The 12,795-nt window shown below is 57.8% G+C and overlaps 1 protein-coding gene across 6 annotated transcripts in view; it reads left to right on the top strand.

Moving 5' to 3' along the window:
• STARD8 (StAR related lipid transfer domain containing 8) overlaps positions 1-12,401 on the top strand; it is a 57,097-nt gene extending 44,696 nt beyond the window's left edge. For all 6 annotated transcript variants that reach the window (XM_027781505.2, XM_055818154.1, XM_055818150.1 and 3 more), the window contains 11 exons: positions 2,664-2,727; positions 3,678-5,050; positions 6,198-6,371; positions 6,882-7,041; positions 7,338-7,536; positions 7,677-7,887; positions 8,148-8,262; positions 8,620-8,835; positions 9,282-9,499; positions 9,694-9,870; positions 10,533-12,401. In XM_027781505.2, coding sequence (XP_027637306.2) covers positions 2,664-2,727; positions 3,678-5,050; positions 6,198-6,371; positions 6,882-7,041; positions 7,338-7,536; positions 7,677-7,887; positions 8,148-8,262; positions 8,620-8,835; positions 9,282-9,499; positions 9,694-9,870; positions 10,533-10,650 — 3,025 coding nt within the window. In that variant the 3' untranslated portion in view covers positions 10,651-12,401. The remainder of the gene's footprint in view (positions 1-2,663; positions 2,728-3,677; positions 5,051-6,197; positions 6,372-6,881; positions 7,042-7,337; positions 7,537-7,676; positions 7,888-8,147; positions 8,263-8,619; positions 8,836-9,281; positions 9,500-9,693; positions 9,871-10,532) is intronic.
• The last annotated feature ends 394 nt before the right edge of the window (positions 12,402-12,795 follow it).

Raw genomic sequence — 12,795 nt, 5'->3', positions numbered from 1 at the left:
CAGGCGAGGGCGAGGGGCAGCCGCCCGAGGTCCCTGGGGCCAACAGGGCGGTGGGGTCTGTGGGGGGCCTGCCTGGCACCTTGGCTGCGGCTTGGAGCCCACCCGGGCGCTGGCGCTCCCTCTGCAGTGAGGAGTCTGGATGCATTAGTTTTCCGGATCAGAACAGCATGCGGGCTGCTGGGTGGTGCTGGGGAAACAGCAGCACTTATTGTTTTGAACAAAGAGAGCTCCTGGGGAATGGAAAGATCTCCCAGGAATAATTTTTCTCTTTTTGTGGCTTTCAGGTTGTGTTTTAATTTCAAGCTTGAGTAACTGTGGCTTATAGAACTCGATTAGAAATGGCTTGTTCAGAGCTGAACTGTCAAACTGAGCAGAGATGCAAAGAGAGACCCAGTTTTGCTGTCCCTGCTGCCCATGCGCTCCCCTTCCACCTCCAGCTGCCCTGGGCGGCACCTCGTGGGCTGCAGTCCCAAGGGGAGGGAGCCCTGTGTGCCCAGGGCACGTTTTATCTTGCTTTGTGTTGCAAGGTTGCTTCGTAATGTCTCCGAGAGCAAAAGAGCTTGGAAACCACATCTCTGCATCAGAGCGAGCAGACTGGCTTGGTTGTTGGCATAAGGCAGACTGAGGTCAAAGCACCTGCAGATGGAATCGTGTCCATGGACGGAGTTTCACTCGGTCATCAGGCACGTGCTGCCTGTGAAGGACAGAAAACACACAGTGAGGGGTTTGCTGAGCTGTGGTGCAGTGCGAGGGGCTCCATGGAAGGCGTGTGCTGCTAATTAGTGCTTTGGGTGGGTCATTAGGGGCTTCGGGAGCGGTCTGTTTGTGCTGTGGTTTGCTTCGTGCAGGTGAAGTCTGTGCTGGGGGGTCCCTCCTCCTCCCTGGAACAACCCTGGCCGATTGCTCCAACAGAGGATTTCTGCGTTCACAAGTGCTCACTGGCTTTGTGTGACATTAGTCATCCTGGTGCCTGGCAGCACAGCCCGGTCATACATTTTCCAGGAGGACACAGCTACTCCTTGCAGCAGCAGGGCTGAAAATAGCTCCGGGAGATGCCACAGGGTGTGTTGCTGCAGGGAGGCAGCGTGTGTTTCAGAGATGGGGGGAACTCTCCTGGTGCTGCCAGTGTGAGCAAGAGCTAACACCCAAAAGGAGGGACACCGCTCAACCCCAGCATCGGTCCATCTGGTTAGTTTGTCTGTCCAGATGGTCTGTCTGTCTGGACAGGCTGTGGGTGACTCAGCCCTGCCTTGGCTTTTGGGCCACATCATCACGCCCGTGCTCCCGCGCTGACTCCATGCGTTAACTCTTGCTGTCCCTCCCACAGACACCACTGCTGAACAGAACAGAGAAGGGATGGGAAAAGCGTCTGTTACTTACTTGTTTTCCCAACAGACAGGCTGCTGTGCCAGGCAGGAGGGCATCCCCTGCGCTGCTTCTCGGGTGCCCAGCGAGGTCCTGGGTTTTCCTCCTGGTGATGGCAGTGGGGTGGGAGATGCTGAGAGGTCTTTGACCAGCCCCCTGTCTGAGCATTCAGGTTCTTTTGTCATTCTTTGGCTGGTCACAGGAGCTTCTGAGATTGTTTTGCTCTAATAACCAAGAGCAGTTCATCCCAGCCCACTCAGGCGACTGGTGCAGCTGGGTGGGCCACACAGGACAGGGATGACCCTGACCCCCTGAGCTGTCTCTGGGGTCCCTGAGGTGTCCCATTGCAGCATTTTTCTAACAAAAAGGTCAAGAAGGACACTGAAAAGGCAGCTCTTCCAAGAAAATGAATCCCTTGGAGGTGTTCTCTCCCCGCCTAGCACACGTGTGCTCCCACCTCGCTCCCTTTGCCAGACTTCATGTGTTTAACCACGATGCAGGGTGCGTTACAAGACCCCACTCTCAGTCAGGGGTCTCAGTGGGACTGCAAAAGGGACACGAGTCAGATTTTTGGTAATATGTCGCTGAGGTTTGTTTTTTGGCTGTGGAGACATGGTACTTGCTGGGCTGCTTGTCCGCAGGCAGCAGGGTGAGGGTCACGGCTGCACCACAGCCGTCAGTGGGCCCGCTTACAAAGCAAACCCTCAGCAGATGGAGGGAGCTGGGATGCCTGGAAAACACCGCCTGAGAGGTGGCCAGCAGCTGCATGGACCCAGCAGTGCAGGGGTGCCATGAGCAGTGGGAGATGGGCATCCTTGGATGCTGTGGCTGTGGGAGAGCACTGGCGCTGGGGTTGTTGCAGGCATTTAAGCATGGCCAGGACATCCCAGTGCCTGTGCAGAGGGAGTGAAGCGCTGCTTTGATGGCTGCATTTGCAAAATCCCTGCTGGCACGCAACCAAGGGCTTGTGCCACTTGTGTGCTCGAGCGGTGTCACCCCTTGGCTGCAATGATGAAGGTTCACATGACTGGGTGCCTGGGCAGGTGGCGAAGGCGTGGGGTGTCCACAGAGGTCTGCAGGCAGGCGTGCAGCTTGTGGTGTGGCACTCCCCTGGGATTAGGCTTGGAGCTGTGCCGGGCTCCATGTGTCCCTCTGATCCCTGGAGCTGCAGCTGCTGGGTGACAGGTGACAGTGTACAGCAAGAGCTCTGAGACAGAAAAAGAAAACAAAGAACAAGCAAGCACTGCAGCCTGAGCAGGGGCCAGGACTAGGGTAAAACCTCTCTTGGTTCCTTGCAGGAGGCTGATGACCCTGAACACATGTGCCTCCATGAAGCTGGAAGTTCACTATCTGCATAAACGGGTAAGTTCAAGGGCAGGCGAGGGGCTGAGGGGTGCGGGGGAATGCGTGCTCACTGGTGGAGCAGCAATCCTGTGTTCAGTAATAACACGGCGTGCTTCAGGACTGCCCCAGGTGTGCAGCCGTGCCTGGTGCTGTCATTCATTTATTTCACTGTCTCCCAGCACAGATGTGGCCCTGGCTGGATTAGCAGGCACCTGTGCTTGCCCTGTGCCCCCACACCTCTCCAAGGCTCTGGTGGTAGCAGTCAAACCACAGGAGCTGTTACACCCGTGCCAGGACAGCCAGGGTGGTCTGTGCAGGGCTGTGTGCCTGCAGCCTGCAGCATCACCCTCGGGATCTCTGCTGAGCTGGGCTGTGAGAACCCCCAGCAGCACATCTCCAGGAGGAAGCCTGACCCCGGAGAGATAGGTGAAACCGGCCCATGTCACAAACAACAATTAATATTGGCATATTAATAGCAAAACCTTTTGTATTTCCTTTAATGAATAATACATTTTAAATGCACGGCAGCTTGGTGTTTAGTATGTGGAAATCATTACTGGGTGTATCCCTGCTTGTTCTGACTGCCCTTCTTTTGGCTTGGGAAGGATTCAGCCCTGCATCCCTTGCTGTGCTGCCGTGTGTGGCCCCGGCGTTGTGGGGAGGCTCCGCAGGGATGTCCGGATTGCTTGTGGGCTCTCCAGAGGTGGCCTGGAAGCAGCACCTTCCCCTTTCCAGTGCAGTATGGCCCTCTGGCATGGCACGATAATGCCTGGTGGCTTCTGGAGCCCTCTGTTGCTGAAGGGAGCTGGTTTAAGGGGGTGTGCACGCTGCTCGCTTCCCTGCCTGGGGCTCTGCTGGTGGCTGTGCCCACCTCTGGGGTGCTTGTCCCAGGAGAGCAGGCTGGGGGGACATGCCAGCCCTCTGTGGCTCCAACCAACTGATTGTCCCCTGTTCTCAACCACCCACAGAATGAAGACTCCGAAGAGGAAGACCTGTATGCCATCAGCAACCGGTGGGCTTTTCAGAGGGACAGCAAGAGGTGGTCCCGGGTGGGGTCCATCGATGTTCTCTCCCAGAGCTCCGAGGTCCTGAGCTCCACCATGCGACAGGCATCCAGCCATGAGAGTGTCCTCACGGACCTCAGCACCAACCCGGAGGCTGTGTCCTTGCACAGCAGCGGCAGCATAGGCAGCACGGGTGGCATGCTGGGCATTGGGGATGCACCACCCAAGCCCCTGTCCCCCATCCATGTCACTGCTGCTGCCATCATCGCCTCCAGCCACAGCTTGAGTGAACGCTCCTTGCTGGAGCAGCCCTCGAGCCACAGTGAGAGCTCCAAGGAGAAGCCAAAGAAACGACGGTCTCGCAGCTTCCTGAAGAGAATTGAGTCCCTTCGAAGGAAGGACAAAGAGAAGGCCAGCCCAGACGAGAAGGTGGCCCCAAACAGCAGCATCGCAGCCACACCAGGGTGGGGCTCCCTGAAGAGTAACAGGGACCTTGCAGCCACCAAGGCCAGCTCCTCTAAAAGAGGGTTATCTGCTTCTTTCCATGGCAAAAAACACTTCTTCTCGGTGTCGTACAGGACTAACCGCTTGCTAGGCTTAGGTGGGAGCAAGGTGAGCTCTGACTCGAAACGCAGCGGAGTCTACCTGGAGGACTATGAAATGGCCATGACAGGCAGCGGTGACTGGGCTGCTGGAGGGTGCCAGCACCGGCAGGCACGCCAGGGGGACTGCTTGGTCTACATCCCCCAGGACCACAAGCCAGGCACCTTCCCCAAATCCCTCTCCATTGAGAGCTTGTGCCCCTTGGGTGGCAGCTCCCTGACCCACTGGAAATCAGGGAATGTGCCCATCGGGCTGGTGGGGGGCAGTGGGGGTGGCAGCAGCAGCAGTGTGGAGGGCTTGTCCTCCCCACGGGGCTTTGCCTGCCGCCGCCGGCGGGGCTCCTGCAGCTCCCTGGGCAGCCGGGTCAGCGTGTATGACAACGTGCCAGAGTTCGGCAGCAGCGAGGACTTCTGCAAGGACGGGGAGGTGACCTATGAGAACCTCGACGACATACTGCAGCACATGTGGGGGCTGCAGCAGAAGGTGGAGCTCTGGTATAAAGCCATCTCCCCTGATCTGGCTGGGGAGGAAGGGGGCGAGGAGGAGGAGGAGGAGGAGTCGGACTCAGGAGGGGAACCCTCCAACCTGCACTTTGAAGAGCGGTCCATGTCGGATGTTGGCACTTCTGCCAGTGACTTTGACAGCACGGGCAACTCCCTGAATGAGGCCGAAGAGATTGAGATGCGGGAGCGCCGGGACTCAGGGGTGGGAGCATCCCTCACCAGACCCTGCAGGTGAGCATGGACCGGGGCTGGGGCTGCACCCTCCTCCCCTCTGCCGTGCCTGGGAAGGGCTTGGTCCTGGAGCTGCCGAGGTGCTGCTGGCTAGGGGACCACTGCGAGCCCATCCCCCCCAATCCACGGGTGCTTCTGCTCAGGGGGAGCAGCACCGGAGCCGTTCCTCAGGGATGCTGGCCGGTGCCCTGCAAGCCCGGGCTTAATGATCACCCTTTCCCTCGTGGCAGAAGCCGGGTGGAGGGAGGGAGATGCTGCTGGGTGGGCACCCTGGTACGGTGCAGTGAGGCAGGGAAGCAGCTAGGGTTGCTGGTGCGCTCTGGCGGCTGCAAGCCACCGCTGCCAGCCCTGCTGCCTGCAGCTGCTGCCTGTTGTGTATAGGGTGCGACCTTTCTGCCTGCACCTGTAATTAAATGACTTTTCATGTACTAATAACAGATTTAAATGAAGGAGGCACTTGCTTCCAGTGTGCTAGTGCTCCCTTGTGTTTCCCCTGAGGAAACTCCAGCCGTTCCAAATTCTTTTCTAGTTCCTCCTAGGCTGATGCTGGAGGATAATGAGCCTTCAGGCAGGCATGGAGGGGCATTTTGTTAGCTAGGGATGTCCCTTGTGCCGTTCTAGGCTTGAGGATGCAGTAGAGCAGCACTGCAGGAGCCTTTCTGGAGCAGCATGGGCTCAGGGAGGTTTTTAGCAGGCTCCCAAGAGAGCACCACCTTTTTGGGGTGTCTTTTCTTCTTGAGAAAGAGGGTGTTGTAGATGTCCTCTTTGATGTAGCATCGTTCTGCATGGTGTCACCCTGAGCATCTGAGCTCTCCCCAAATCTCCTGGCAGCGCAGTGCAGCCCTTGGGTGCTGGTGCAGGTGCAGTGCGCCTGAAGTGCAAGGGGTGGTCTCAGGGGAATCTGAGGGACAGGACAGTCCTTTGAGGCAAGAGAAGGTGTCTCTCATGCTGCCCCTGGCACGCTCTGGCAGTGGGTCTGTGAGTGCCATGAGGGAGGGAGCAGCACCCGTGGCACTGGCGCTGGGATCCCTGGGCTCAGCCCGGCTGCTGCGGTGCCCACACCTTCCCACAAAGCAGCAGGTGCCATGGGGCAGGGCAGGACCCTTCCCTGGGGCCACCAGATCTCACCGCCAGCCTTGCCCCATAGGAAGCTGCGTTGGCACAGTTTCCAGAACTCGCACCGGCCCAGCCTGAACTCTGCCTCCCTGGAGATCAACCGCCAGTCCTCTGCCCAGCTCAACCTGCTCCAGAAGTGCTCCCTGCTCCGTCTCACGGCCATCATGGAGAAGTATTCTGTGCCCCACAAGCAAGCCTGGACATGGTGAGCTGGTGGGGAGGGGGACTGGGATGATGCCCATGTGGTGGGCAAGGGCTGCAGCTTTGTGCTGTGCTGGGCGCTGCCTGCCAGCCCTTGTCCTGCAGCCTGGGGCAGCTTCAGTGTGTGAAGGTGCTGGAGAGGGGGGCAAAAAGCTGAAACAGAAGCTGGCTTTGCTTTGCATGGCTGTGGGCTTCATTGAAAGTGTGAGCTGGGGGCGGACACTTGGGCTCCCAGCATCATCTGCATCCAGGAGGGCTGCTGGCATTTGTGGAGCACTAAAAAGGCTGCAACAATGTAAGAAAGTGGGACAGTGGTTTCCTTTTGCAGCCAAGTATTAAAGCATTTTTGCTTAATAAAAGGTGCTGCAGTTCCTGCTCAAAAGCTGCCTTGCTTAGATTCAAAACATGGCAGAAGCACGTGTCCATGTGCATTACCTGGGGTCCTGCTCCCCTCTGCGTCATGGTGCCACGGGAGCTGTTCATTGTACTGACATCTGTCTGTCCCACCCCGCAGGACTGTGCCCAAGTTCATGAAGCGGAGTAAAGTCCCCAACTACAGGGACAAGATGGTCTTTGGGGTGCCACCCATCATCAACGTGCAGCGGACAGGGCAGCCACTGCCCCAGAGCATCCAGCAGGCAATGCGCTACATCCGCAGCCAGTGCCTGGACCAGGTGATGCTACAATTGCTGGCAGTGCTGTGATTTGGGAAAAAACCTAGGTTTTGGGGTCCTTTTTGTTCAGGTCATGTGGTGCTTGGCTGTGATGAGATGGGAGTGTGAGGCTGTGGGAAACCCACACCCGCTGGTGTCTCCTTGGCTGTCCCTCACTCGGGTTTCTCCCCTGGGCTGCAGGGGCGTGAGGCTGCTGCGGAAGGGGTCTCCTTGCCAGTGCTATGGGAGTCCAGCTGGGTGCCTGCTGGCGCGGTGCCTGCTCTGCACTTGGGCACCAACCCGCTCTTCCCCGGCAGGTTGGCATTTTCCGAAAGTCAGGGGTGAAGTCCCGGATTCAGGCGCTCCGTCACATGAATGAAACCAGCCCTGACAACGTCAACTATGATGGGCAGTCAGCATATGACGTGGCTGACCTGCTGAAGCAGTATTTCCGTGACCTGCCAGAGCCCATCTTCACCAGCAAGCTGACCGACACCTTCCTGCAGATCTACCAGTGTAAGTGCTGGGCTGGGGACGAAAGTTGGGGTCTCCCAGGGAGCAGGCAGCTCTTTATTCATTTGGACAGAGGCAGTGCAGGCAGGTGGTGGCCCGCAGGGATGGACCTGCTGACCGTCAGCTTTGTCCTGTGCTCACAGTCGTGTCAAAGGAGCAGCGGCTGCAGGCAGTGCAGGCAGCCGTTATCCTCATGCCGGATGAGAACCGGGAGGTGCTGCAGACCCTGCTCTACTTCCTGAGTGACATTGCCTCCGCGGAGGAGAACCAGATGACTGCGGGGAACCTGGCCGTGTGCCTGGCCCCCTCCATCTTCCACCTCAATGTGTCCAAGAAGGAAAGCACCTCGCCGAGGTAAGGATTGGACTGGCTCTGGCCTCCCCAGTCTTCCTGCAGCCCCTGCCTCCCCGTCATCCCTTCCCTGTCCATTGTGGTAGGAGGCCAGTGGGTTAGGGTAAGGCATGGGGGGGACATGCAGGCTAACTGCACAGCCCCCCCATCGCTCTGCTTTGCAAAGTGGGGGTCTGCTGCTCTGTGTAGAGAAAGTAGAGCGATGGGGAACTAGAGACAGGGGTGATGCCCACCCAGTCCCAGCGATGCCTGCTCCCCTGCAGAGTGATACACAAGAGGGGCACCATGGGGAAGCCTGACCAGAAGGACCTCAATGAGAACATGGCTGCGACGCAGGGGCTCTCGCATATGATCACCGACTGCAAGAAACTCTTCCAGGTGGGTGGTGGTGGTGTGTCCAGCCCAGCATTGCCCTCCCTGGGTGCTGGCAGCAGCAGATGTGACCTCACTGGTGGGGTACTGGTCCTGCGGAGTCAGTGTGGGGTGAGATAAGGGCACACATCCTTCAGCTGGGCATCTGTCACCAATTGGTCAGCCCTTGAGCAAAGCCCAGCTGCGTCTCGTGGTGGTACAGGTCACAAGCTGCAGGACATATGTCCAGCGAGGCTGTGTCCACCCTCCCCCCCTCCTTAGTGGGATGAGGAGTTAATGGTTTTCTAGCCACCCAGGACCACTCACAAAGTCCACATAGCATCCATCTGGCTTGCTGAAGATCTCTGTACTTTTGGCTTGTAGGTCTCCCATGACATCTTGCTGCAGCTGAGCAGCTCCTATATGGCTGCAGATGCTTACCCCCATCCCCTGTCTGACTTCATGTGTCAGGGGGAAAGCAAGGATTTACATTCCTACTTTGAGCAGAGTGTCCAGAACCTGCTCAAAGAGTCATCAGAGAAATTCAAGGGGTGGCTGAGCACCCCAGGACCCCTGAACACGGAGCTCTCCTGCAAAAAGGTAAATGCCACTGCGTGGAGGGGAGGTTGGGATCACACAGGGAAGTGTGCACGGCGTGACCGCTGGGTTCTGTGGGCACCTGCTGACCTGCTAGCAATCCCGTGGTGCTTGTTCTCTTATGTGAGGAGGGATCAGCAACCCTTTACTAGAGCAGGGCCTGAGAGAGGGGCAGCTCTGGGATGGAGGGTTCCCTGTGCCCAGCAGTCCTGGGAGGGAGCCTACCATGTTATTGTTAGCAGAGGAGCTGGCTGCCTGTGGCCAGAGCCTCTCCAGCAGCTTGAGCAGCTCCCATCCCCTCCCATCCCTCACTAACCAGCAGATGTAACCGTGCTGCTCCACGGTGGTGGGAGCTATTGGTAAAGCTGCTTGGGGGTTAGCACTGGGTGCCATTGGGAACTTGGGAGTCCTATGGGACAGGCTGCCTGACCCTTTCCTTGGCCCATCAGGTTGGAGATGGGCACCCTCTGCGCTTGTGGAAGGTCTCCACAGACGTCGAGGCCCCTCCTGCCATGGTGCTGCACCGGGTGCTTCGGGAGCGTCACCTCTGGGATGAGGACCTGCTGCAGAGCAAAGTTGTGGAGGCCCTGGACAAGAACATGGAGGTCTACCACTATGTCACGGACAGCATGGCACCGCACCCGCGCAGGGACTGTGTTGTGCTCCGGTGAGGGTGGGGAAAAACCCGAGCGGGAGAGTTTGGTCTTGGTTTGGTGGAACCCATCTGGCTCCAGCCCTGGCTGCTCCTCCCTGGGCTGCGCTCCCTCTGTGCTCCTGGTGTGGGCCCCGAGGTCAAGGCAGGGCCTGCCCGTGGGTGGGCACACAGGGACAGGAGCTGAGCGGGCCTGTGCTGTCCTGCAGGTGCTGGCGCATGGACCTGCCACGGGGAGCCTGCCTGCTCATCTCCATCTCGGTGGAACACGACAAGCTGCCGGTGGAGGGGGGTGTCAAAGCCATCGTACTGACATCCCAGTACCTCATTGAGCCCAGCGCCATGGGCCGCTCCAAAGTGACCCACATCTGCAGAGCTGACCTCAGGTAATGGGGCCCTTGGTGCCACTGCGTCAGCGGCTGCATCAGCCGTGGGGGAGGTTGGTGGAGCAGCAGGTAGTGGTGTGGTGCAGGAGCTGCTCGTCCCTCTGCTCGTGCAGCACAGGCAGGGTTGCAGCTCATGCAATACAGTGTCTGCCTGCCCAGAGGGAGGGAATAGGATGCTGGTCTGGCGCCAAGTTTTAGCTGCCACATGGTTACTGGGAAGGGAGCCACCAGCTCAGTCTTGCAGTGCTGGCCATTCCTCTGGTGGCTCTGAGTGTGGCAGCAAGTCCCCTAAAGCTTCTGCAGAAAACCCGGGGTCCCACATGGGTCTGAAGCACAGCGTAGATGCTCTCCTCTCTGTGACGAGCTGTGCTGGGGTGTTAGTGGTGTGGGCTGATGCAAGGGGCAGTCTGGTCACCACCCTGGGCTGGTGCAAGCGTGGCTGGCTCACAGATTTCCCCCATTTTGCTTCATGTCTGTGGTGGGGAGCAAGGGAGGTGGGTTCCCTTTTGTGTCATGTACTGCTCGTTCATCATCCCATAGTCCATCACAGCTGGAGCCAAGGCAAGTGCCTGTCCCTAAGCAAGAAGTGGCGTGCTGCAATTTGGCCTGTGCCAGGGTCTCTTCTGCCCGCTCACCCTCCTCCGGCCTCTTCCCTTCTCCAGGGGCCGGTCTCCCGAGTGGTACAACAAGGTCTTTGGCCACCTCTGTGCCATGGAGCTGGTGAGGATCCGAGACTCTTTCCCAGTCCTGAGTCCCAACGGCCCTGAGACAAAGATCTGAGGCACCAGGAAGATGCTCTGTCCTGTCTGACATGGACTTGCCGGTGGATTTGGGCTGGGGCTCCTGGATGGGACCGTGACACGAGCAGCTGGTCGTGGAGGGGAAGGTGGAGGCTGGCACGCTCGCAGGCACATATTTATAAGCGTCCTTTTCCCCTGGGCTGGGCATTCTGCATCCCACCGTCCTGGTTGCTGCTTCAGCCGCCCCTTGCTCAAGTGTGCCACGTAGCAGGCTGTCTGCAGAGGCGAAGCCGTGCAGCCCCTGGTCTCTGCAGGAGGTTGGTGAGCAGAGGGAAAGAGAGGGGCTCTGGGGGTGACCCTCAGGAAGGCATCCCACAGGCAGGGCTGGGAAGCAGCTGGCTCAGGTTCAGCTGGGTTCCCCCATGCAAGCCGGGAGCAGCTGGGAGGGGGGTGAAGGTGCGTGGAGCAAAGCAGGAGGGTATGGGAGAAGTGAGCGGGGAGGACAGCGTGGCTCAGTAGGTCACAAGTGCTGTGTTGGGAAGTGAAGGGTGGGCAAACGAGGGGTGGATTGTGCTGTGGTGTCACCCAGCGGGGACCGCCAGGAGTCACAATTTGGTAGTGGAAGAGGCGGCTGTTCTGGGAGGAGGGGGGCTACACAGAGATATATAGGTATGTCTTGAGTGGTAGAAAAAAACCTATTGCACTTTTGGTGCTGAATTTCATAGAAGAAAAAGCCCCCCAGTCCTGTGCCTCGCTTTTGCTCAGCTGAAAGCCCTCTCTTGTGCACGGGGTTTTGGTGGGGCTGAATGGGCGATGCTCCAAGCCAAACCTGTCCCTTCAAACCAGCCTACCAGCTGTTCGGAGGAGCCCCAGGGCAGCTGCCTGGGCAGGCGGGTACCAGCTGGGCAGGGGCAGTGGCCCCTCAGGGCAGTTCGGTGATGTGTGAGGGAGGGACACGGCCAGCGCAGCAGCTCCCCGTTCATATTCCAGTGCTGGGGAGAGCGGAGGAGGGCAGAGCAGCCTCGGCAGCGCTCTGGAGTGAAAGCTTTGGCCAAGGCAGCGTGAGTGCACCAAAGGGCTGTGCTCATCCCAGCTAACGAGGGGACCATGCCAGCAAAGCATGGTAGCCCAAGCTGGGCCAAGCATGTGCCAGTTGCTTGGGCCAGGCTCAGTCCCGTCCTCTGCAGTAAGGTGGGAACTACAGGTGGCAGAACCTGTGCCCCTCCTGGGTGCAGAGCTGCTTCCCTAACGCTGCTCCCTCAGAGATGACCATTCCCCTTCCCATCCCTCCCTTTCCTCCACAGAGAAGCCGTTTGCATAGCTAATAGCACCTGGGAGCTAACCTGGTTTCTCTGTTCAGGCAGGGACCCAAATTACCAGACAATCATTTCAACTGGAAGGCAACATGACCCACACACGGGAGTGGTTCCCCAGTGTCAGTTTTGCTGTAACGAATCCTATCTGTCTCTCTTTTGGTGAAAAAAAGTAACTCAGCCTGTATTCTTTGTTTTTATATATATATATTTTATATATATATAAAAATATAACTAACATTTGGGGGAGTGATTTTTCTCCTAATATTTTAAATTTTTTTTCTATCTATAAATACTTGTACAGTTGGAATATTAATATATAACTCTAGCAGTAGAGCTCAGCACGAGGTGATGCTCACTTAAAAGACGTGTATTTTATATTTAAGGGACTTTTGTATTATATGCAACTGCAGCAGATTGTTTGACTTGGATCGGGGCTGCTCTTCCGATCTGTGTAATTAATAAAATACTAATGGTATCTGCTGGCTGATGAGGAAACCTTCATGCTGAGTGATTCTCCAACAAAGGAGCATCCCAGAGCTGAGCAATGCACTCTCCTGGGGGGCTGTGGAGCTGCCTGGCAGGCTGGGGAGCCACAGGCATCCTTGTGCTGCCAGGGAGGGGCAAGTGCTGCAGTGTCCCCAGGGTAAAGCTCCTGCGGGATTTGTGCAGCTCCAGCTGCTGGGTCAGCAACCAGCCCTTCACCTTCTCCTGGAAGGAGGTGGTGGTGACTGTGCAGAGGATGGGGTTCAGTCTGCTGTGGCGGGGGAGGATGAAGATGACCACCCAAGAAGCAATGGTGCCTGTGCCAATAAGAATGCAACATTAGGCAGCCAAGGGGGGCTGCCCCCTGCCCAGGGGTAACCCACCCA

This window comes from Falco peregrinus, chromosome 13, assembly GCF_023634155.1.
Source record: "Falco peregrinus isolate bFalPer1 chromosome 13, bFalPer1.pri, whole genome shotgun sequence".
Classification (NCBI taxonomy): domain Eukaryota; kingdom Metazoa; phylum Chordata; class Aves; order Falconiformes; family Falconidae; genus Falco; species Falco peregrinus.
The sequence above is the reverse complement of the archived record's forward strand: the minus strand, read 5'-3'. Positions and strand labels throughout refer to the sequence as shown.